We start from the raw sequence: 24,848 nt of genomic DNA on the forward strand, positions 1-24,848 counted from the left end.
AAAAGAAGTGGGACAAAAGGAATGGATGGCCCCCGGCGAGGAGCTGACGAGGGCCGGCTATTTTTGGTTCAATTCTCTCACCTCCACTTAGGGAGCGAGCATGAAGGGAATATAATATTAAACACTCTCTGTTCAGGCTGACTGAGCATGCAGGAGGCAGCGAGGATAGGAGAAGGGGAAAGAGAGAGAAAGGAAAAAAAAAATAAATGTATTCACTCAACTCCCCTGGACCAAGTGTGCTTTCAAAGACGTTTGTGGAGTTGCTGCTCACAAGGTTGCCAGGTTTTTTTTCTTTTTTAAAAAGCTGCACTGTCAGGAGCTTGTGCGATAACCTTTTTCTGTGGAGAGCAGAGTTGGCATTCTCCTTTCCAGGGCAGATGTTTTGTTTCCTCCTCTTGTTCTCTTATTTCTCATCCCCTGACTGTGGAGTTCACTCTCTTCATCCATCAATCCTGATCCCATCCCACTTTCTCATATCCAGGCAACAAATGATGTTGCCGTATGTCTTTCAACTCAGTTTAGCGAAAGCACATTCTTCTTAGTGATTTTATTTTCCTCCTCTCCACATCACAAAAAGGAAGCCATATGAGGGACGAGTTCTAATGTCGATTCCTGTGGATCCAGCTACTGAGCTTAGGTTTACACCAAGCAAATGTCAATCTGACAGAATGCCATCGGAAGCAATTAACAATTCACCATGACTTTCTGCCACCAATGGAAACGAGAGACAACACTGAGACCCTGATTGAAATCTTTTAATCAAACAAAGGTGTCCCAGACATTATTGATAGCTCCGGTTGTGTCACTACCCGAACCGTTTTAAATAGGCGGAGATTGGGTGATATTGCCCTGAAATAAATCTCCACCTAAAATGTAGTCCAATGTTATCAACCAGCCAAAGCCATGCCTCTGAATTTGCTTCTTTATTTTTGCATTGTAGCCACAGGACTGTGAAAACCCAAACTACTGAGTACAAGTTAACCCACCTTTAGCATCAGAAGAAAAGCAGAACAACAAAGCCGTTTAACAAAATTGCACACAAAAATTTAAAATATAATATTCAAATTTCACTAAGTGTGTTTAATGTCCCATTCTTGCTTTCATTTTTTTTTTTCAAATAAATCTGCAGGAATATTTTTTTGTGCTGAAATGCTTTTCATAATCCAAGATAAACTGAACACAATTAGTGATGTAGCTCCAAAGCAAAACCAAAACAAAAAGTTATAGTTTTGATTGATCAGCTACATTTGGGTAAAGGATAACACTGCTATTGCGAACAGATGATGCTATTGCAAGAAAAAAAAACCCTAGTAAAACCTTGGTGAAGTTGGTTCAATTTCAATATCAAAGAAAGTACAACACTGAGATCAGAAGATTGCAGGCTGTCTGTAGGAGTCTGTATTTGCGGAGGAGTGAGGGGCTGGAAAAGAGACCGGTTCACTGTGAGAATCTTAGGGCCTCTCAGACAGTGCCCCGGCCCCGCATTCAGCCGCTCTGAGTCAAAACCGATGATGATGATGATGATGATGATTTTCTGAAAAGAACATGCAAGTGGCTTTAGCCTGTGGGAGCTTTTAACATCATGCTGTTTTTTTCCTCTAGTCTACAGAGCCTCCAGGCAATTCATTTAGGCCCATCCTTTCGTTCAAAGTTCTGACCAAATCTTAAAACAGCTTCCCAAAAAGACAGCTCAAGGTGCTAAGAGGCAATTAGTGCCTAAACGAATCAAAGGCCTCTTGAGATTCTGCAAGAAAGGATCCAGTTTCATATCCTCAAAGTAATAAAGGATCGTTTTTCCCTTTTTTTTAACCAGAGAGCTTTTTCAATCCAATTGAACAAAACATCTGTCAATGCACACAGCACCGAGCTAACGCGGTAGGAGAAAAACAACGCTAATTTTACATTTGATTGGAAATGCTTATTGTATCTGTTTAAAAAGGGCAATACAATGTGAGTACCCAGCGCGCTAAAGTGCTCGGTGGTGTAATTAGCTTTCGGCTCCGCTCCCATGCCCCCGGGGCGCCTCCTCATTTTAACACATGCAATCTTTTCTGTGCGCTCGACACAGCGACGAATAACCAAAGACAACAGAAGTGCTGCGAGAGAGGTGGAGAGTGTGAGGAATCAAGAGAAAACGGGGGAAATAAACCAAATAAAATTAAAAAAGGGAGAGCAACGTCCCCTCCCCTGCGGCACAGTGTAAACAGAACCCAAAATAAACAATGAGGCACAAAGGGAGGGAGGAGAGAAACGGGCATACGCTAAAGTGCGTTCCTCGCCAAAAGATGAAAGGAACACATTCTATGAATTTGTACAAACTCTAGGAAAACTTACAACACTTACTTAATCAAGTATAAATCTTCAAAATTATTCATGGGTGTCCTATATTTTGGTTATTCACAACAGTGATAAACATGAATCAGTTATTTGTATTCTTTGTAAAATACAGATATGACTTTACAGCCATGTGCATGTGTATAACATATCCAAGAGTTATATATAATTGCAGGAAAAACAAACTGAAATTGGTAGGCACACTTTTAGCACATGGTAGCAGTTAGTCCAATAGATCTTTACCTGGCTGTTGAGCAGGAGGAGGAGGGGGCAGGGGCTGGCTCTGAGGGCTACTGTACTGCACCGTGCCAACCGGCCGATACTGCTGGCTTGACAGAGGGTACTGGCCTGGTGCGCAATAACACGCTGGCATCTGTGGACAGGGGAAAATAAACAAGACAAATGTCATCAAACAATCCGGTGCTTCTTGATGCATATCCAGTGCCCATTACACACCAGGCAGGCACCAACTATCTCAAAACACAGGGTGTTATTAGAATTATAGCTTGCACCTTTGGGAATGCAATAACTAACTGTTATTAAATACAATGCAGAATAACACAAACATGAAAAACACATTAATAATGAGCTGTTTCCAATATGGCAACGTTAGCTTGCTGTAGCTTTTTTTCCCCCCTAAGCAAACAGCAGTTTAGCTCCACCCGTTTACACTGAGAAAGTTATGGTAGCTTGGGTATACAGGCCATGTAATCAGGAGTTGGGAATCGAACCCTAGTCTGTCATGATGAAAAGCATAGGAGTTAGTTCTCTATTCTCTACCAGTGACTGGACATTAGTGTACCTGCTGCATAGGCTGCTGCATGTAGCCCTGCTGCTGCATCACTGGCTGATTGCCAGGTGCAGGTGCCGGGGTGGAGTAGGTTGGGGGTGGGACGCTCTGGCCTGGGGTGGGCACCATGTAGCTGGCCTGCTGCTGTGGAGGAGGAGGCGGCGGCGGAGGAGCCTGGAGCACCATGGAGGAGGGGTACATGGCAGTGTGGGCGTCGCGGCCCTCCCCAGATGGCTGCCGCACGAGGCTCATGTGGCTGAACTGGGCGCTCAGGTTGTCTTGCTGGAGGGTCAAATGGACAACATGGACGTTAGGTCGAGATTGTGATGGATCATCGACCTAACGTTTTTTAGACTAAATTTTAAATTGCAACATAAATAAAATGACACTGTTTAACTAGCAAAACTGCATGTTCAAATTCTGAAATATAAATAAAATCACTTCCCTATTTTAATAAAAGTTAAGTACATTACTTATTTACATATTTAAAAGAAACACATTTTAAATTATTGTCATGACTGGACACTGCTGAATCAGTTGTTGGAACAGGGTGGAGATGAGGATTCATGATGCTGTTGAAGTTCAATGCTTGCCTCTCAACCAATTAAAATGACTGAAGAATAACTTTTTAACAATTTTAATGGTCATACCAAAAAAGGCTTTGTCAACGTTCAATAAACTCATTGCCATTTGCACGTATAAAGTAAAAAATAAAATTCAGCCAATTGTGATCTTGGCTGATATCAATTGTGCAGCCAGGGCTGGACAATAATACAATATCAATATATATCGCAATATAAAATGTTTCAATAACAATGATATGATTCTTAAACACATTTTCAACATTTCATTGTATATTATTTACAGCCGTGTCTGTCATTCACTGATGATCATTACAGAGTTCTGCCATCAGTTCATTGCACTCAATTTTATAATTAGTTTAAAAATATCACTATTGACAAAGCCAAGAGGTTGTTGTTTGATGGTGATGTTGTGTTGCTTTCTTTTTCTTTTTTTCCTGTTGAGTCTTTTTTTTTTTTTTAATTGTTCATATCAATATTATATCGTATCGACAGAAATTAAGAAATATAATGTGATATAAATTTTGGCCATATTGTCCAGTTATACATGCAACTCTAGTTTTAAACTGTGACACTAGTGTGTTGTAGAGGTGTCAAAATGTCGTAATACGGAAATTAGTTACTTTAAGGTGCACAATTGATACAGACCGCGCTAACGTTCTTGTAGCTGAATGCATTCAATTCTCACAGCAGTGTTCCAACATCCAGTTGGAGCCTCTGCAGAAGAATGCAAGCTGTCTATGCAGCAAAATGGGACCAAATAAGTTGTTGAGCAGCTATAAACACACGTTTGGAAATGTATATGTACAAGTATAGGGATGGATCTGCCATATTTACAAGGTCAGGGTTAGTTTAAAGTTACCAAATTAGTGGTCCCATTAATGACATTTTACGTGCTTCTCCTTACGGAACATGAAAGGGTCGCCAAGTCTCGTGGAAAATGGCATGACCATTTCCTTATGAGAAAATTCTTCGCCCACTAATGGGCTGTAATCCTAGCTTTGCCCAAGCGAAAATATTCTAAAGGCTTAGTGAAGGAAGCCTTTGGAGTTTAATTACCAATCCATATCAATTTGTTTTATTTTCTCCCTATTAGAAATACACTGGGATTTGCAGCATTTCTATTCATAGAATATTAACTTCAACATCTGCTCCTGGATTAATTATTCAGAGCAGCCTTCCTCTCTTTTAATTAGCCATTAAGGGATGTTTACTGGTAGAGAGAGGTCAAAAAAGAGGTTAGCAGAACACATGACGTGTGTTTACAAGTAAATGGCATAGAAATGAGGATTGTTGAAACAAGCGACACAATAAATCTCCTACAGAAATGCAGAGATTTGGAAATGCACAGGCAAGATGCGCCAAGATGTTGTGAAGCAAGTAGTACAGTTGACTGCACACTAAAATCTTCCACATATCATATTAATCTAATGTAGGCACAAGACCAATGAGCGCCATTAGGGGAAGCAAAATTCTGCCATAAATTCAGCAGGAGAACTCTTCTATTTTTTATTAAGCAGAAGCATCTATCAGGATGCATGCTTTAAATGATCGCATAATATTCAAATTTGGGCCAAAGGAATTCATCAAACACAAGCAATGCCTTGCTGTACAGATTTAATGATATTCCTTTCGCCTTTTTTTCTTTTAAAGCCACTCTCCTTTTTTCTCCCCAGTTAACTGATATTTGTGGATTTCAAAGGGAACCTGCATTCATGGCTCTAATGAGCAAACATCATTGTGCATGTCAATGTTTTTGCATACCAATAACACAAGCCGAAATTAAATTAAGAAGATACACAGTGAAGCTAATAAAACAAGATTGATTGAACTGCATGAGATTTTGTGTGCAAGAATGCATGTGTGAATGTGTGCACGCATGTAAATACAATGCTGTGCAAAAGTCAGAGACCATGTGATCTCTTTATATATATATATTATATATAAATAAATAAATAACACACATTATGTATTCTGTCATTCAGACATGATCAAAAACTAAGACCCAGTAGATGCAACAGACAGATCTCCTCCAGATAAACAGTACTTAAAAGGATGATGTGAAATAAGGATCGAAGTCTGAATTTTTTAATTTTGATATTACTTGGACTTGAGAAAATGAAAATGCAACCAACTCCTAAGATTGAACTTTGAAGCTGTGGAATAATGTCCCTGTACATTTCTTTGCATGAACTAAAAGCATGGATTCATGGATTAATTATGAGGTTTGCTTCCCCTAGACACGAAAAAATACAGCAGTAAACAATTCTGCCACAATTCCAAAAAATAACTTTTCGTATCATTTCTCAGAGGCCTTTTACTTGCACAGGAGCAGAAATCTAGATGACTGACAGACATAATGCACTGGCTGGCCAGGTGGAGACACACACACAGAAAGAAAAAGGAAAAGAAAAAAAAGACAAGAGAAAGAGAGTGGTACCACAGTGTACTGTTGGTTAGGGGAGACGGAGAGGAGCTGTGGTGGATAAGACACCGTCGAGTACTGGACAGGCTGAGCGGAGGGCTGGACAGGCCAGAGGGGCTGAGAAAGCAACAGATGAAGGAGAAGACAGAGAGTGGGGAGGGGAGGAAAATGGGTTTAGTCAAAGATATAAAAGATGGAAGAATCAGAAAGGGGAATAAGCACAGGCATCGAAAACATCTGGGACAACATATTTCACCCGAGAGAGTGGATTAGGCTAGTGGTCGTTCAGAAACTACTAATACCATGTAATGAAGTTAACTGAGCCGATTAGAAGGCTTGATATGATGACGATGATAAACATACACCTACGGTGGGTTAAGAAAAAGAACTATGACACATCAGATGGGACTTTTAATTGTGGGCCTCATCAAAAACGAGTGTGCTCAGGAGATGATGGTGATATTAAGTTGGGACGTCAGGGTATCGATGGCAAAGAGAAAAAAAAACGAAAGCTATTTGCCCATTGTCAGACCTGGGTGTCCACTCCATGAAGGGTCAAATTAATTTTGCATCCTAGCATTTCATTAATGAGTCTCAAGTCCCCATCATCCTGTATCTCGGGGTTGTCATAGCAGTGCTCAGCATGTACACCCAGCATCGAACAGATTGCAATTTCAAACTATGATGGCCTGTGTGAATGGCTACGACTCCCATTTGGAAACGGAGGTGCACTTTGGTCTTTATCCCGAGCATATATTTGCCTTCAAATCATTCACTGTGACAGGGTTGGCAACTCCTGCCCCCAACGGTAGCGTGGCTACAGGTTTAATCTATCCTTAATAGCAAGCAGAATACCTAGGCCAAGCAATTAATGACCCATCAGATGCAATAAGCGGCCCGCAGGACAGCACTATCAGCAGATTTCCCCGCCTCCATCAATCATATTTAATTGACTTAACAAAAACTCAGCCGCACAGTCAATTCATTATGCTTAAAGGATACGATATAGAATTAATTTGTGAAATATCATTTGTGTGCCAAGAGCATGCACTTCCAATATTTACTTTAATGATAAGAACGGAAAATTATCTGGAGAGAACATTAATCTGATGTCTTTGCTCAGCAGCCATCACTTAAAGATTGGTTTAGGGCAGGTAAGAAAATAAGAGACCATGGTAACACTCCTAATACTATGTCTATTAAAAGCTATGGACGTGTACCATTGAATTCATCTGGCATTTTAAACATGGCTATACATATTTATTAAAATGATTATTGTTATTTCCCTTTACATATCATATAATTAACAGTTTTTTATAATTTCCCAAATGTAATAGGACAAAGGAACTTCTGCACCAGTTTAAGTGCACCATGCTCAATTCCAAGTGCCAACTAGAGGTGTAAAGCCATGTTAATAAAGCTTTAAAAATACATTCAAACATGTCCATGAAGTTAACTGCTACCAAAATGGTAAATGATCATTAAATCCAAATCTCACTGGATATTTGCACAAAGATGCACCTACCTGGGGGATGACATGATTACTGGACTGATGCTGGTGGGGGCCGGATGGAGGAGGTGGTGGAGGTGGTGGAGGAGGTGCTAAAGGCTGCTGCGGCCTGGAAGCCTGAGGAGCGACGGTGGGGTTGTAGACCACAGCACTGCCATCCGGGTTCAGGAAAGGCTGACCTACAAATGGAGACAGCAAATCTTCCAGATCTCCAACATCACTTTTTTTTGTGTGTGCTTTTGTCATTATTCTAAAACTATACTGTCTTCAGAATGGTACTGAAGGCCATTATTCAAAGACAACAAAGAATAAGTGAAATAATTATCATAAAGGGTACGAGAACTTAATACAATCTCTCATTAACTAATAGATGGTAGCTCTGCTGCTGTTAAAAAGAATAGTTCCTTTATACAGGTCAATGAGATCCATGTCATTGCTTTTTTCCAGTAGGCTGATTCTATTTTCTTATACTGTACTAGATAGAAAACCCACATATTTCTATAGTTCTTACTAATTGTGTGGTTATTAAATAATAAATATAATTTACTATGTAGCCCTTGCTCTTGGGCACTTAATTATGAAGAAGTGGTGATGCTTCATCTTAAACAGCTAGAGTGTTCATGTGACTCCTGTCAGCTTTAAACATTTTCACTTCACAATTTCACTTTATTCTGGTGCATATGTTTCTTCATTCTAAAAAAATATCCCAAAGACAGTACAGTATACACTTCACTTTAGCTACTGCTTCTACATATAATGACTTACATTAACCAACGACAGTGACATTCCCCCTGCGGCGGAGTGTCTCGCTCAAGGGCACAATGACAGCAGCCTTCCGCTGGAATCTAACCCAAGACCTTGCATTATTTGCAAGTTAATACGCAAATTGATGGGTTCCTGAATCCACGAGTTCCTGAGCTATAAAGATGTATTATAATAAAGCCCCCCCCCACCCCCCTTCAGAAAGAACACTTTTTTTTTTTTTTTATAAATGTGACTGAACACTTGTGAAATGTGATAAGCCGAGATGAATTTTCTAAGCAGAGAGGTTCATCCTCCACCTAACCATCCAACGACCCTGAAATAGTCCTCCTTCAAATTTTCACGTCTACTTTTCAACATGAATTCCTCAGGCCTTTACTGTAGGGAAGAAATTTCCCATTTGCCTACCGCTTAAAAAGGTCAATAAGCAATTACACACCCGGGCTCCTTCTCAAAAATATATTAGCGGCAGCAATATACGGTCTTATCAGGCCCATGCATATTTAAAGACGAGACAGGAGCAAACATAGTAAATAGGAATATTTTAGACATCAGAGGAAAAGCTACAGATTCTTCCCTTCCACTTTTCAATGACACAGAGTACAGCTTCATCATACGTTTCTCTGAAACACTTTAGGGGAATTTGTTTGGAAAGAAGGTTTATTGATTGTGGCAGAGGGATACATATTTTCAAAGATCTGGCTGGAAGACGGTGGAAAGGGGAAGAATTTAAATGGCATATGAACTGCATCATTAGACAAGCGATCCTAGGTAATTTTACGATAACAGGGTGTGTTTCATCAAACCTGTGTTTACTTTTCAGAGGACAAGCAAACCAAAAGGAAGAGCTCCTAATTATTAGCCCAGCCATTAAGCAGCAGTGGGCCTCCTGAGATAGCGAAAGACAGACAATGATAAAAACACATTGCTTGTTTACTTCTCTGCAATCCCCATATTTTGTCCCCCCCACTGAGACACTCTCCACACCTTTGTTTAGACAGTATCACACTGAGCAGAACAAGAGGGGGGCAGCACACAGGAGATAGTTAAGACAATATGTAAGTAGAGTTAGTTTAGTATTTAGTAACTTTAACAACAGAAAAAGAAAAGAAAAATCTCTGAGGATAAAAAGCTAAAAATACAACTAGATCATGCTATTATTAGGGCCAGACTGATATATCGGTTGGCTGATAATACCTGCTGATATTAGTGACTTGCAATATTATTATATCAGCAATTTTTTTTATTTTATAGATAAATAAACATGATAAACACATCATAGAGATTAAATTTAGGAAGTATGATCAATAAAATCACTGAAATTATTGAAGCTGGTTTCTCCAAAAATCCCTGATTTAAATAAGGATTGTCAATGTATTATCAAGTCACCAATTACAATTTAGTCCTAGACTCAGCTCAAGGAAATTAGACCTTTGTCATTTGCCATTTCAGCTATTAGCCCTCTAAAATCAGTATCAGCCTCAGTACGTTTATATTGGTCGGGCCCTATCGCATATTAGCATGAGGACAGAACCTGTGAGCCCGATTACCCACCTGTGTGTGGGTTGAGGAGAATACTTCCAGGCGGGATCCCCGCCGCTTCCAGGGGAAGCAAATAGTAGCTAGTGTTAGCTGTGGTTGCTGGGGGCCCACTCCTGCTGCCCTCATAGGACACGCTGCTACTAGAGCTGACGGCAGGGAAGGCCAAGGGCACGGTGTGGGGCTGTGGTATGGCCGGGGCAGGAGGAGGAGGAGGAACAGGAGGAGGAAGAGGAAGAGGAAGAAGTGGAGGGGGGGGCTGCTGAGAGCGAGAGAGCGAGCCCGTGGAGGAACCTACACTACTAGAAGAGTCAGAACCTAGGAAAAGGAAAGGAGCAACGAGAGAAGCCTTAACCCACAGATTTAGCTGAACATAATGGTAGAACGTGGTGGGGGTGGAGTACCGTGTTAACAGGCTCTAGAGTAAGCATGCACAGCTTTTGAAGCTTAAAGCGGCAAAAGCTTTTAGAATTCAATGGGGATTTTGGGTTGTATTTGGAATATGTATTTTCCTTTACTGTGTGATCTGCAGATGGCCTCCTGTGGAGTACAGATACTTCAGAATAGGATCTGGGACTGCTCTACTGGCTAGATGGAGTTCAAACATGTGCAATACATTTCCTGTTCTAATTACCTCAGGGATCACAGTAATGAAAAAAAGATAATGATTTTATTAGCATTGAATGACAAGTTAATTAATTTCCTGATTAATGACTTGGTTAATTTAGCAATTCTCTTTGTTTTTTCTCTCCAAGTTTTCATTTACACGTTACTAATGATGAACATGTGTTGTGCAGGTGTTTTGATTCCTATTTTATGCTCATGTAGACTCCAAAATGACAACCTTTAGAAACCACATATGTAAATGTAGTTGTGTCAATCAAGACCCCCACTGAATTCCCAGGAGTGAATCACTAAGCTTTAGAAAAGTTACAATGACAGACTAACATTAGCATGCAAACCTTTTAACAGTGTTTAGGAAATCCTACATAAACATGCTGAGAAGTGGAGAAGAGTGACGCTCAAGTATTTTGGGAAAGAAAAGCATTTGGTTGATTTTGAAAACACAATATCAGGTTTTTTTGAAGCACGGGTGGAAATATAAATGTCAAATAAGAATCCATCTTGAAGAAACCGCTCCTCCCTTTCGTAAGTGCTGCTTGCCTGGTGCACGGAGGTGGAGGTAAACTGCCCAGAAAAGGGGGCACTCACCCGTCTTGGAGAGGCGTCCCACGCTCTTGCTGCTGCTGGAGCTGTCCCCACGGATCAGCACCGAGATGCCACTGAAGCTGCTGGCCTTGGTCATGGCAGGCTTGAGGTTGCGGTTGGAGCTGTCTGAGTCAGTGCTGCTCCAGGGCCGCGGCTCCGAATACTTGGGCTCGTTCTCTGAACTGCTTTGGCGGCTATTCCCTGATCGGCCGTCTTTCAACCTGAGCAATGAGAAAAGTGCAAATTGGAGGCTGGATAGTCCAAAAATTAAAAAAAAGCAGAGAAGTTGTTATAGACCCCCAAAGTGAAAAAAATACCTAAAAATCTGCCGCCTCTGCTGAGTGCTGTTACAAGCATCATCCTCCTGGATCCTACAAAATATCAGAGAGGTAGACTTAATTTCCCCAGTGGTTTGGACATATTACACCTGCAAGACACTGCAGCTGCTGAAGTAAGCGTGTGCGCTAGCTTTTTCAGCCATCGCTATCTCTAGGTGATGTATTTTGTTTTTGTTTCTTCTTTACCCAATTTTCTCCCCAATTTAGTTGTGGCCAGTTCCACACACTATTTAGGTCTCCATCCTTCACTAGATTCTACCAAGATGGGAGGGCAAAGGCTCTCAGAGACTCATAAAGCCAGCTACTGCAGCTCAGGCAATGTCAATGAACAGATCAACACACTTGGATGTGAACATATTCTATATCTTCCACATAAGTTCGCAGTCTCCAGTGCTGGCTAGTGTAGAGCAGAGTTTGTAAGGAGAGACCATCTCTACCCACACAGAGAGAGCAAGGCCAATAATGAACCCTTTAAGATGTAGCCACAACTGGCTGTTGTATAACTGTGAATCGAACTCTCAACCTCTTAATGCCCCCCCAACCTTTAAGGCCAGCCTTTGACTCACCTTTTATCAAAAGGGAAAACTTCCAAACCCTGAAACAAAAATCCAGATTTATTTATTAGAATTAGTGTGAAACTACAATTTCAAGGCACTACAAATTTCTGTGAAAAAAAAAAGCTTTATAAACTTGTCAATAGTCCATGCTTCAGACATGTCTTGAAAGAGGCAAGAGCAAAAAATGATTACAAAGCTCACATCAGCGAATATTCTCTCCCTTGCTCGCTGATACTCTTCTTCTCGTTCTTCTATTGATTTACTCCTCCTGTCTTCTTTCAGCCTCATCCGCATCTAAAAAAACAAGCGCCTTGTTTTCAGTGCCTTCACAATAAAAGCTGCCAATCCCTTAAAACACCATAATCACCCATGTGAAGCTTTTTTATTGTGCTTTATTTTATTTAAAGGAACTATTATTTTCCAATCACTATCCATCACCACAAGACAATGTGCCACTTTCAGTCTTTTTTGTACAAGAGGGAAGCGTTTAAAGCTATTATTCTTTTAGATCTGCACCATTAGTCTCTTTAAGCTTGCTACCAACCATATTGTCATCTTTGTCCATGCTGGAGTTGTCCCTTTTTAAGATGTATCGCTTCTGGAAATCATCCGTCTTGTCATCTTTGATGTGCTCGGAAAACTTCTGATCTGGTCTGCAAAGTCAGAGGAGCGCAAAAAGTGAGTCGTTATTAAGACAGATTGTTATGCCATCTCTCTTCCGCTACATGAACGCAATGCCTCGGGCTAGCAATACTGAAATCACATATAATTACGTTTCCTACACCAAAACCCATTTTACAAACGAGACACAGGCCAGGAATCTGACTTCCTCAGTAAGATTCTGCTGGCAGGCATTTCAGCAGCCCGAGCTAACTGAAGGTAAAAAACGTGGCAGGTACGTTACTCACATTCTTGTATTGCTAGTTTTGTTGATGATTACACATTTCCCGGTTTGGTCGACGTTGTGGTCTAAGCCGAAGTAGGCGGCTACTCTATGAAGGAGCATTCTGTGGTAGGAGGTCATGGGGGGGAACTTTCTCCTCTGGCTCCTGAAACAGGGAAAGAGAGCCAAGAGCCGATCAATAATTCAGAAGGGAGTCGCTACAGCTATCATCAATTGTTCTGGGCAATGTCCAATTTAGCTTCAAGTCAAATTTCTGGGATGCTCACTGAGCAAAGACGAAAAAAAATATATCACACAAATGATGTGCTTGATGAAGGGAGTCATTAACTCACTCGTTGTTACTGATGAAGTCCAGAATTTCTTGTTCCAGCTTCAGTAGCATCATTCTGTCCCTGGATTTTTAAATGATGCAAGTTAATTGAGGACACCGTTTCACACATATAGTCTCCAGCAAATACTCGGAAAGTGTTCAGAATGAATCCAAATTCTTTCAGCTTATTAAAGCAGACAAAGAAAATAGGGTAGAGTGTCTACAAACCTGGGGTTGTTTTTCAACGTGTTTACCAAGAACTCGTGTAGATCAATGCCAGTGGAGTCTGTGTATTCTTGACTGGAATCTTTAGAGGGGAAGAAAAATGAGCTTAAATATCACCAATCATTTTTAGAGCTCATGGTTTAGTATTTCTAAAACAATATGTATGATATCATCACACAACCAAAAGCAAGTCACAAGAGCACACCTCTTGACAACATCTTGCGGGGCATTTTCTCCGGTTTCTCCAACTTATCGCCACTTTTCTCCTTGTCATCTTCATTTTTACTGGAAGGAGCATCCTCTTGGTCAAATGACTGAGAAAGCTTGATCTGAATTTCATCCTGTGGAATAAAGACAATAAACCAATGGTACAGACCTTTGTGTGATTCTGTAAAATGTCTGAATAAATAAAAACAGCTTTGAAGTTTGATGATGTCCTATATAGAGCGCTACATGGGTTTTAAAAAATGTGGTTGATTCAAAATTCCCTTTCATAAATTTTAAATGTTACAATCCAACACTAACAATTGAATTAAATAACAGTTAATAAAAATTGTTTTATAATTAAAAACATCAAACCTACATTCAGTCCTCAGCCCCTACAGGCCACATTTATAGACAATAAGATTCACTATGAACCGGTTTTGAAATCATTTTTTGGCTATTATAAAACAAAAACAAAAAAGTGGTACACAAAACCAGACAAAAGATTTTAAATACACAGCAGGGGAAAAACAAAACATAAGAATAAATTGAATATATAAGGGCCCTTTAAAATCTAGACCAGCAATGACAGTGGTACTGTCAGGAGAACCACAGGAATAGGACATCTGTTAGGACTGGCCTTAAACAGATCCTGCTCAAAGACACTGCATCAAAATTCGAGCCTTTGGTTTGGAGTCTCTGGGAACAGATTATATTTTATGCCGTGGGCTTTGAGGACCCCTGCCATTTGCAATGTGGCAAAGCCCGGGCACCCTGAGGGGAGGCTTTTGGTTTAAGTCTTTTCTTTTTTCCTCCAGGCTCAACGGCGTCCTTGTGCCTGCGCCCCCCTCCAGAGTGGCCGAGACCAAGCAGCCTCTCTCCCCTCCCATTTTCCCTTTGATTAACAACGTGCTGAAGAAAGGGGTCCATTTCACTTTTCAAAACCGGCACAAAAGTAAGACAAAGTAAAGCGGGCGCACGACATGACGCTAAGGGAACTACGGAGGATTTCTGAAAGAATCTTTTTATCATGGGGCAAGTGTAATGTTTACACTGAGAATAGCGAGATCTGTGCTTTGCACTCCTGAAGGAAGAAAAAAAGAAAAAAGGAGGCTGACAGGAGCTACGGCCGGCTGACATGATGTAAAAGCCCCTTAGAGTCCGAGATTTATGTGGCGGAGATGGGGGAAAATGCACTAATGTCCGACTAAGTCTGTCTTGCCGATTAATTATTAAACATTAATGTGATACACAGCTACAAGCAGCTTTGGTTTTCGTTAACAGTTTTTGATACATTTATAAAAAGGTTTGACTGTGAAATCAGAAAGTTGAGCTGTGAACAGCAAAATCATTTTATGTATTTATACTGAACTGAAGGGTGGGGGGGTGGGGGTAGCCACACCTCACACATATCTGATGACATTGCCCCAATGTGTTGTGTTATAATGAATAACACGTTCTCAACACAAGTAAAATTAAAATCAAAACCCAAATTTTCAGTTTACAACATCATTTAAACAAAGCAGCTGTCCTTCACACTGTGTAAAATAATGAATGTCAAAAAAATCTTTTAACATTGACTTCCATTGAAAGATAAGGTTAGTTTTCCTTCTGTAAAATGACTATTTTGAAAATGCATGTTTTCATTGGACAGCAACAATATGTATAAAGCATAGACTAATATTTTTGAAATAGACTTGATTTAAAAAAGACACTATGGCTAATGACTTGGTTGCTCAGGCAATAGCTAAATGCCAACTTCACCATGTATACAAGCCATGTTTCCAAATATGGTCCTATGAAAACCAAAACCTCACATAGATTTAAGTGGGGGAATAACATGCAAGGGTATCTTGCATTGAGTGAGAATTGAATGAATTACCAAGAGAGCTGGAAATAATTTAATGTGGCCCTGAGAGGAGCTTTACCTGGTGTTCTGGAAGCAGTTCTGAGGAAATTGGGGGAGGAGAGGGTTCTTCACAAATGGCCAGGCTCCGAACTAACTTTAACTTTGCGTTAGACTGGGGGAGAGTAGTGAGGGTTAAAGAGAGAGATCAGGATGTACACCAAAATCCACTGCAGGTCCAATTGCATTTCCACAAAACAAAAAGTGCATGAACTCAAGGCAGACTAGTTAAATGGATGAGTTTAACAAAAAATAATCAACTCAAATTACATCACCCATGCAAGCATAACAAACATGGGATTAACAAAAAGATGAGTTTGATTTTCACAGCTCAAGTGTAAGTAAGAATTAACTCATGCCTACACCAAGTTCTATTTGGTTAGGGACCACAAATGTGATTCTTGAGCATTTGAAAATCATGCAAGAAAATAAATGCATGAGACATTTTGCAATATACGCAAACTTTTTTTTTTTTTAAACTACATACAAGCACACCCTTCATGAACATAAGGGATAAGGGAGCAGTTGTTTAAAAATAGGCAGTGATTGGTTCATGATATGGAACAAATATAAAGTACAAATGAGTCTGGCAGAACAACTCAGGAAACACATCAAGAACATGCCTCTTGCCACTGTACCTTGGGCCTTTTTGTGCTCTGTCCAGGTATTTGCCGCTGTACGGTGGGCAACGAGACAAAATGGGGCAACACAGATTACAGTACTGAATCATCCATCGAGTCACAAGAACAACAATGTACATAAACATAGCTCTGAATGAGATGCTTCACAGAAATACGCAAAATGACAAAGCACAGGCTACATGATTATCTGCCTTAAACCATCCATTACAGAAATATAGATGCATCATCTACTTTTCCGAGACTAATGGATGGTTTGAAGGGGATTCAATACATGTATCCTTCCTTTTTCACTTACTGAAGACCAACTACGTACACATCAGACCCTTTTCCTTTCAGTGCTGATGAGCATTAGGCATGTGTCAATCTAAAAATTTCATCTCGCAATAAATACATTACCTCTAACTTTGGTTATTATCGCAATAGTGAGGACAGCCTGAGGGTGCTTTATATAATTGCACAGCAGTCTTTGTTCATTTCTGGAATCCTACTTTTCTGACAATTTGAATGGGCATCATGTCCCATTTTTGTCTTAATCATTTCTGAAGACCCTTGGTGGTCTGTTATGACACTAATTGGTTGAGAATAATTCAACGTTTGCTGTTATTTGCTGGACACTCCCCAGAGTGGGTGGTGTAGCTCAGTGGCTAATACCACTATTACAGATGCAGAAGACCAGGATTTGATTCCCTACCTGGGAATCTATCATGCAACACATATTAGAGTCCTTGGGCAACACTCCTAACACTAATCTAGCCTTCTCTTGTAACATTAGTTCCAATTTTCTTATGTTGAAGCTAATTTTTTTAAGCTTCAATGTAAAACAAGAAAATATATGTATCCTAAATTCAATTAGACAGTCATTTGACCTGCAGGATGTCTGGTCAGTTTATAAAACAAACGAGAGGAGGTCTATGTCAAATTCTTAGTGAGGATTCTGGTCAGCAGCAGTGACAGAACGACTAAAACAAAACAAAACAAAAAAAACCTTTAAAACGTCTGGAATATTACTCTGGAACATTCAGATGGTACATACTCTATGTTACTGCTTTTTTGGATGAATGAATCTGCCCATATTAGAGAATATACAACAGAACAGACCTTACATTTTTCTTTATTTTGTACAACTGCTATATAAAAGCAGTATATAAAATAGTATGTTATTGTAAATAAAATTTTTGCTATGATTTAAACCCTGGCCTGAACTAGGACCACAACGTGATAGTACTGTAGGACCTTATGGATCCAGAGTTGCTGCCTCGACAACCTGCGACTTATTGCACTAAATTGCAGTACGGTTTTTCAGACGATGCATAAAAAGAACACCATGTGCTGAATAGCTTATATATTACCGCACACATCTATCTAGCACTGTATCTTAGTCCAGATCTGAAAGTACTAGAATATTAAACACAATGTGACAAGAACGATCTGTGTCTGTTTGGATTCCTGACTTTTTACTTAGCCCCATACCGCATTAGTTCTGACAAGTGGGGAAAAAAAAAAAAAAAAAAAAAAAAAGATCAGACACAGACCGTCTAAATCCTGTGCCATCACTGAGTTTTAAAGCAAACAGCTGTGTTCACCACAGCTGTCAACACTCTTTTTCATACTGTGTCATCCCCACTCAAATGTGATGGACACAGTAATGAACGTTGAGGGAGGGAAAAATATTCAGTATAAAATGTGTATGGGAATTTGATGAATGATAAATGCAAAAAACGGACAGAAAATCCTCCCATAATAATCCTGAACAGCATTTTATGATATATATTTATATGAAGAATGGCTCTTATTCACACACTTGCAAAATCATTACTATGCCTCACGAGTGCTAACAGAAGACTTGGGGGGGCTCATGGCCAAAAAGACACTTTGAAATAGGTAGAAATGTGTGTGAACTGTCTGTATTCTCCAGGTGAGGCCACGGAACGACAGGAAAAGAGATGGTGTCGAGGGGGCAGCCCACGCGACTGTCATTCGCCATTCATCTTCTCCTTCTCTCAGGCTCCTGCGGTCTTGTGCTCCCTCAGGCTTGAGCAGACACCAGTGGGCCATGGTTAATGAGCAACACAGTAGCCTTACGAAATTATGATGGATGCTTATTCACCCTTAATTGGGTATTGAGCATCTCTAAGTCCCAGAGTGTCTGGAGCTGGCACAGAGCCATGAGCAATTGCTTCAGACGATTGCAGCGCTCGGCAAAATTTGCCACAGGAATGCAGGCGAGGCGATGAGGAGAAAAGATTCGGAAATGTGTGGGCACTGCAGAAAAGGCAACGGAGAAACAGGTAGTGCTGCATTGTGTGAGGCCGAGGATCTGTGAAAAAGCCTTTGGGGTGGGGGTGGGGAGGGGGGGCTGCCGAGCCAGATGGCCATAAAGCCACTTGCTGTGCTTTCCCTTCCCACCCCCCAGGGCGACACAGAGGAAGTTTTGAGGATAAGCTCAGATTGCCAGCCGCACGGCTGCTCACACAGTCCTCCTCACTTTCGCTTTTCTCGCAATGCATCTCTTCAAGGGAGCGGGAGGGGGAATGGCAATTTGTGGAACAAAATGAAAAGAAAGGAGAATGGGAAGACGAGCGCATTATAAAAAAGGAAAAGAACGGCACTGGGAAAATGTCACCACGTCGAAGACAGACACTACTGGCCAAGGTATCTGTCAAATAACCAGCAGGGAAGATAAATACGTAGAAATAAAGATGCACTGCTGTAACCTTCAAAAGCATAACCTTCACATACTGGAGTGGGTCGGGGTGTATCCATTTCAGCTGGTTCTCATAACCCAATTACCTGACAATTGATTGGTTGTGCTTGGCTGCCGACCCCCCCTGGGTCCTCGTGTGCTCCAGCTGTATCGGAACAATCGTTTTACTGATTTGTTTTTCTGACCTCTCTCCTTCAGAAGATACCAACCTAATACAAACCTAAAGGCGCAATCCTCTTTTCTAGGTGCTTTTTTTTTTTTTTTTTTGAGGAATGGTGATAATTATGATGGTCAATATCACTATTGATCGCGAGCAAACACACCAAAGAATATTGTGTTTCGTACCGGAAAATTAAAATGACTGAGTGCAAGGCCATTGCTTGACAACTATTCAATAAGATGTGTTAATTACCAATGATTTTTTACAGCTTCGGCTCCACAGAAGTGGGTATACATGGAAGTCTGGTTTATGTAGCAATGTCAAAAAAGATAATAATAAAAAATAAATAAATAATAAAAATGTTTTGAAAAAATAACCATATACTCTAAAAAAATCGTTTACACATTGGACTATTATAGTGTATAAAATCAGGCAGAAACAAAATGCTACACTGTTTGCCACACCCATCTATACGTTTCTGCGCTATTATGACGCAGTGTCATATGTAACACAGCCTATAGGTGGCGACATTAAAAAGCTTTCAACACGTTTTAAAATTCCAAAAATCTATCAATCTATCGTCTTTAAAAATGTTACATTTATTCCCGATGGTCCATTTAATTTCTCTTTAATAAGTCATAAGGCGTCTACTACTATAGTTCTGCCTGTTAAATTTACCTGTGTTTCACTCTTGTCATCACAGCAATTCTCATCCCCATCAGGCTCCATCTGCTCCCGGCTCTCGGACTTGGTGAGGCTGCTGCCCCCTGGCGTTGAGTTGCTTTCCTCTACTTCCAAACCTCTCATGGTTTCGCTCGTCTCCTTTACATTGACAGTATCAGACATCCTCATTAGAGAAGGCTACTTGGAGCGTTTACCAGGAGCTTGGGACCTGGGGGAGATTAAGATTTATTTTCCTTATATGGATCCTGACATACAGATCAACTGTGTGTAAAGCTGAGAACCACAGTTGGAGGTACTGACCCTTAATTTACATTGTTTTATATTAAACGTGTGTGCGCATGCTACTCCATAGGTTTGTGCAAAAATATGAAACACGCGTGGGATACTATAATACTATTATAATTAAATCATATCAGCAGGAAAAATTGAAATAAAAATTTGCATCAGAGATTTTTAGAGTTGTCCAATGTTTCACATACACACACACATATATATACACACACACACACTATCAACAAACAAATACATGAAAATCAGATACAGGCATCAACGCAAATCAACCTTCATTTACTTCCCCTAAAATTCTCTCCCTAAATTTCAGCGAGGAACAAAAACACAAGATGATTATTATTCTGCCAATGTAAGGGTTCCATTAACACGTGAGGACTGTGTGAGATTTCAGGCTTGTGACACTCCAAATCCCACTGAGAGCCTTGGAGCGCTGACAGATCATCCAGATGGTTCAGGAAGCTATGAATGCATTCTGTCTTTCATCAGGCTTCTAAAGCTCCATATTTCATTCCAAAACTACCTGAGTGCTACCCACACAAGACAATTAATCTTGGCTTTAGAGGGTTTGCGCACACTGTACCTACTTCAGATAAATATTATTTTCTTTGTTCTTTTTGTATTCGTACCCAATGTTCTGCTGTGTGCTGGGCCTGTGTTGGTGCCGCCCTGGCGAGAAGGGGGAACCCCGCGTCCCTTTCAGTGGCGTTGTGGACCAGGTCGTCGCTTGTGTTGAGCGTGCTGGAAGCCCTGAGATAGAGGCCCATGTCCCTGTCACCAGCACTGGCTCCAGATCAGAACAGCGCTGGTCGCCCACAAGGCGCTCATGCCCTTCAGGAACCTGAGAGACGAGACAGGGACAAGAAAGAATAAATAAATAAAATAAAAAATCTGGTCAGAGTGTAGATGTGTTACGCACAAGTGAAGCGAGAGATCTCTGAAGAACTCATTTGGATTGCTCTGCTGTCCGGTTAAACCAACATCAATCTCCATGCAGCTGAGTTTATGGTCAACAAGGGGCTCATTACATAGACAACCCTGCCAAGCGGTGCCTTAGTGGTGCAAATAAAATATATTTAAAAAATAAATAATAATAATAATAAAATAAGCAGGCGCTGTCTAATGGTACATCGCAGAAGCTGCAACATCCTTTCCAATTACTGAGACTATGAAGACTACCATCTGCAAGTGCAATCAAGTGGAGAGACAGGGCAAAAACGCAAAGCACACTCAGATGCAGGTCTGCAAGGGAAGCAAAAAGGCAAGGTGCAAGTTCCTTTTCCTCTATAATCCACTGAGCTGCAGTCCTGCTTACTTAAGTGGGCCAAAAGCCACTTTGGAGACGGAGGACCTTCGGCTACAAGATAAATATCTGCCTTCTTTCCTACAACTAGCAGGGAAGCAGTCTGGTGGGTCAATAGAGCATCAAATGACAGACAGCACTGATCGGTTGAGCCAGTCAACATGACTTGGAGTTTCAAAACAAGTGGCCGGCGCCCTTCCTCGCCTTTTTTTTTTTTCCCTGCCAAGGCCAGAGATCAAAGGGACGTGTTTAGAATTGGAGGGCGCAGCTAAGCAAACACTTGGCAGGGCCGAGCGCTGACAATGTAGCGCATTTATCACGCTAATGTAGCTGAGGCGGCCGCTGCTGCATTATTTAAGCAGCTGATGGCCCTGGCTGATTGCGATTCATGAGATCTAGAGCCTGAGGGTGAGCGAGAGTGTGTGCTGGAGGGGGAGGGGGGGGCGTACTGTCATTGGAAGGGGACAGGTGCAAAGGAGCACGGCCACCCACTCGTATGCACCCGCACATACTCTGACTCTATGCTAACCCTCTGAGAATCATGTGGTGCAAGGTAGCTGTCAAACCCTGCAGGGCTTTTATGCTCCTGCTCTCTCTCTCTCAGAGACTGTGCCGTCTGGGCACCAAAGTGGAGGAGTGACAGCTTGCTCAGCCCTCCGCAGCCGTCAAAAATGAATTCTGCAAATCTCTGGCACATCGGGTCAGGGGCAAAGAAGCCTCTGACAATCGCCCGGCAAGCCGCTCTACATATTTTCACTCTCCGGCTCTCTAAATGCGCCACTCGAAGGCAATTTTGATCCGAATGCGGAACAGAGAAGGGCTGTTCTGGCATTCGAGAGCATAGGTTTGCCGCTGTTCACTTTCCACTCATTTCCCCTTGACGGTGCTTTGCGGCAGACGATGTGCTCAGAAAAGCCAAAATTACCCACACTGGCCTGACCCTTAGCTCCCAACACCCCCGCATGGACTCGCTAGCTTCTAAAAGAGAGCGATGAGGGCAGATGGTACCAGGGGCTTGTTAGAACAAGTATAATGCTATAAGAACCACATGAGCAATGGTGGACAAGGTGAGAGAGCTGATATCACAAATAAACACATTTAACAATATTAATAAAATTGACTGTAATTCAACCATGCACAGAGAAAACCCTATGCAAGGCTCAACGGAATAAAACGTAGGGAAAAATAATAATAGTAACCTGACAGAATGCCGCAGAGCTTAAGGTCTGGTTGTGTATCAGCATTAGTTGATGTGCATAGCACATTCTGACTATACTTAAATGAGCTTAATTATCAAACAATACAATACAAAGGGTGGACCTTTTTTCTTTTTTTTCTTTTTTTTTAAATACCCACCAAGTCTGCACGCAGGCTCTTTTTTTATATCCTTAAAGGGCTCCTCATCTCTCTCCAAAAACAGGAGCCGTTTTCTTGGTTCTGGAAAGCAGCTGCAAGAGCCGTGTCCACATTTAGACCTAATTGGCCGGTGTGAGCCAGCCAAAACGAGACAGCAGTGGCTTTTGAAACAGACTTGTAGCTATTTAGTGTGTAACAGACAGCAGCACTGAGAACTGCTGACAAGAGAAACTGAGCTGAAATAAATCAGGAGCCAAACGAAAAATAAAAAAAAAAAGAATGAAAAGATTGCGTGTGCTGTTCTGAGTGTTAGGGAGTACCATGATCAATCCGAACTCTGCTCTCTGGCTGACGGAGGGACGTTATGAGTGCGAGTATGTGTGTGAAGAAAAGGAATGCGCGGCTGGATGCTCAAGAATCCTTGCGTGCTAATATTACTTCATCGGCAGGAATGAATCTCTGGAGATACAAATGAGATCGGCATCGATGTCAGCGAGGTACGGCATGTGTATTGATTTTGTCAGCGCAGATAAATAAGCTGTTTGCGCTACCTGCCGTTTGTGAAATGAGACAAGTGGTTACTGCGCCACTGGCTGCACTTATTATGTGCTGATTTTACACAAGTGTTATTGCAGCTGTCAATTTAGACCTTTCACTTTAATTTAACCACAAATAAAGGACAGAAAATGGAAATAAAGACTGGAGAATATCACAGCTGGGAAAATTGAGCATATTTATTTAGAAGAAAAAAAAGAACAGTCCCTGAAAAGCTTCTAAAAACATGTAAAAGAAAATTGACTTTATCCTTAACATAATCCACAAGAGAGAATGCAATCAATTCCATATCAGTGCAATATCTACTGAGATTTCTGCCACATGCTCCGCTTTCATAGACACAGACACTCGCTCGGGCAGAGGCCTTATTAATATAATCCCCATCAGCACTATTGGACTATTATTATTTCACAGGCAATTATATATGGATGATTGGCAGTGGCTGCAATTGGAGTGGAATACCAATTGGGGCTGGAATACAGGTGCAATAAAACTGTAGAATGAAGAAATAAATTAGAAATCAACTCCTTTTAAGCATGACAAACATACCAATTCAGGGTGGCTAATTCATTAAATAATAATGTGAAAAAATAAAGATTTAAAAACAACAAACTTCAAGCAAAATGCGAGCAATATATTTAACCTGCTTTAAATTCATAAAAATAAATGGGTGTTGGTTTAAGGACCAGTGCCCTTGATATCAAGGGATCAAGGTGATTCTGGTTTTTGATGAAAGAAAAAATAAATAAATGCAGGGCTTTCATTTGCTCAAGCCCAAAGTGGAGGGTTTTTCAGTGAGACTGAACTACATCCCCCACAGCTCCGGTGAAATAGAGAGGAAATCATCACTTGGAAGCCGTTCTGAAGGAGCTTCTCACTGCTGCCGTCTGTGAGCATTCGCCACCACCATCTGTCTCCTGATTTACCAACCAGCAGCCACACAAACTAGAATATAGTCTAGAACAGAAATGTAATAGTAATAATAATAATAATGAAAAGCTATGTTAATAATAGATTTATTCGATTAAGTAATCTCTAACAGCTCTAAGCTGTAAACTTTTTAACAGCATTAAGTAAAATTGATCTGCATGGTTAAAGAAGCTCATATGTTAAAAATTATGCTCCAGTAATTATCTCGAAAATACAGGACTAAGCATTCAAGTCCTGTTAATGCCCCCTCACATTAATCGGGACATTTAATAGGCGCTGTAACCAGAAAACAAGCTAATGGCCAATTTAATTAAGGAGGATGTGCTCTAAAATCTGCAGTTAACCACTTGAAAAGGGTGGCATTACGCTGGTGCACAATGCACCGAATGAAATTAAAAAATAACTGCATTAAAACAAAACATCTGCTGACGACGAAAAACAGAGTCAGACTAAGCACAATTAGGAACATCACTTTAGAAAGTGATTCCAAAAAACCTGCTCCAAGCACTCAAAAAAAAAGATGTCCTGACCTCACCTGTGCAGACGCAAATCAGAGCTCTGCCTTTGGTCCACACCCCATTAACCCACATTCTCCAAGAAACCCCATCATGTTATGAGATACGACCAGTTCAA

General features: G+C 40.9%; 1 protein-coding gene across 8 annotated transcripts in view; it reads right to left on the minus strand.

The window, feature by feature from the left end:
• LOC136710975 (R3H domain-containing protein 1-like) overlaps positions 1 to 24,848 on the minus strand; it is a 35,372-nt gene that overhangs the window by 9,870 nt on the left and 654 nt on the right. For 2 of the 8 annotated variants that reach the window (XM_066686900.1, XM_066686904.1), the window contains exons 1-18: positions 20,701 to 20,838; positions 19,778 to 19,991; positions 16,233 to 16,268; positions 15,617 to 15,709; positions 13,690 to 13,825; positions 13,488 to 13,566; positions 13,282 to 13,341; positions 12,954 to 13,094; positions 12,590 to 12,698; positions 12,247 to 12,339; positions 12,055 to 12,083; positions 11,468 to 11,521; positions 11,154 to 11,371; positions 9,957 to 10,259; positions 7,656 to 7,819; positions 6,146 to 6,247; positions 3,137 to 3,406; positions 2,578 to 2,707 (exon numbers count right to left, since the gene is read on the minus strand). In XM_066686900.1, coding sequence (XP_066542997.1) covers positions 2,578 to 2,707; positions 3,137 to 3,406; positions 6,146 to 6,247; positions 7,656 to 7,819; positions 9,957 to 10,259; positions 11,154 to 11,371; positions 11,468 to 11,521; positions 12,055 to 12,083; positions 12,247 to 12,339; positions 12,590 to 12,698; positions 12,954 to 13,094; positions 13,282 to 13,341; positions 13,488 to 13,566; positions 13,690 to 13,825; positions 15,617 to 15,709; positions 16,233 to 16,268; positions 19,778 to 19,951 — 2,191 coding nt within the window. In that variant the 5' untranslated portion in view covers positions 19,952 to 19,991; positions 20,701 to 20,838. Of the gene's footprint in view, positions 1 to 2,577; positions 2,708 to 3,136; positions 3,407 to 6,145; positions 6,248 to 7,655; positions 7,820 to 9,956; positions 10,260 to 11,153; positions 11,372 to 11,467; positions 11,522 to 12,054; positions 12,084 to 12,246; positions 12,340 to 12,589; positions 12,699 to 12,953; positions 13,095 to 13,281; positions 13,342 to 13,487; positions 13,567 to 13,689; positions 13,826 to 15,616; positions 15,710 to 16,232; positions 16,269 to 19,777; positions 19,992 to 20,700; positions 20,913 to 24,848 lie in introns of those variants that run through there. The other 6 variants (XM_066686906.1, XM_066686903.1, XM_066686901.1 and 3 more) reach the window with 6 other exon arrangements.

The sequence above is a fragment of the Hoplias malabaricus genome, chromosome 12 (assembly GCF_029633855.1).
Source record: "Hoplias malabaricus isolate fHopMal1 chromosome 12, fHopMal1.hap1, whole genome shotgun sequence".
NCBI classification, from domain to species: domain Eukaryota; kingdom Metazoa; phylum Chordata; class Actinopteri; order Characiformes; family Erythrinidae; genus Hoplias; species Hoplias malabaricus.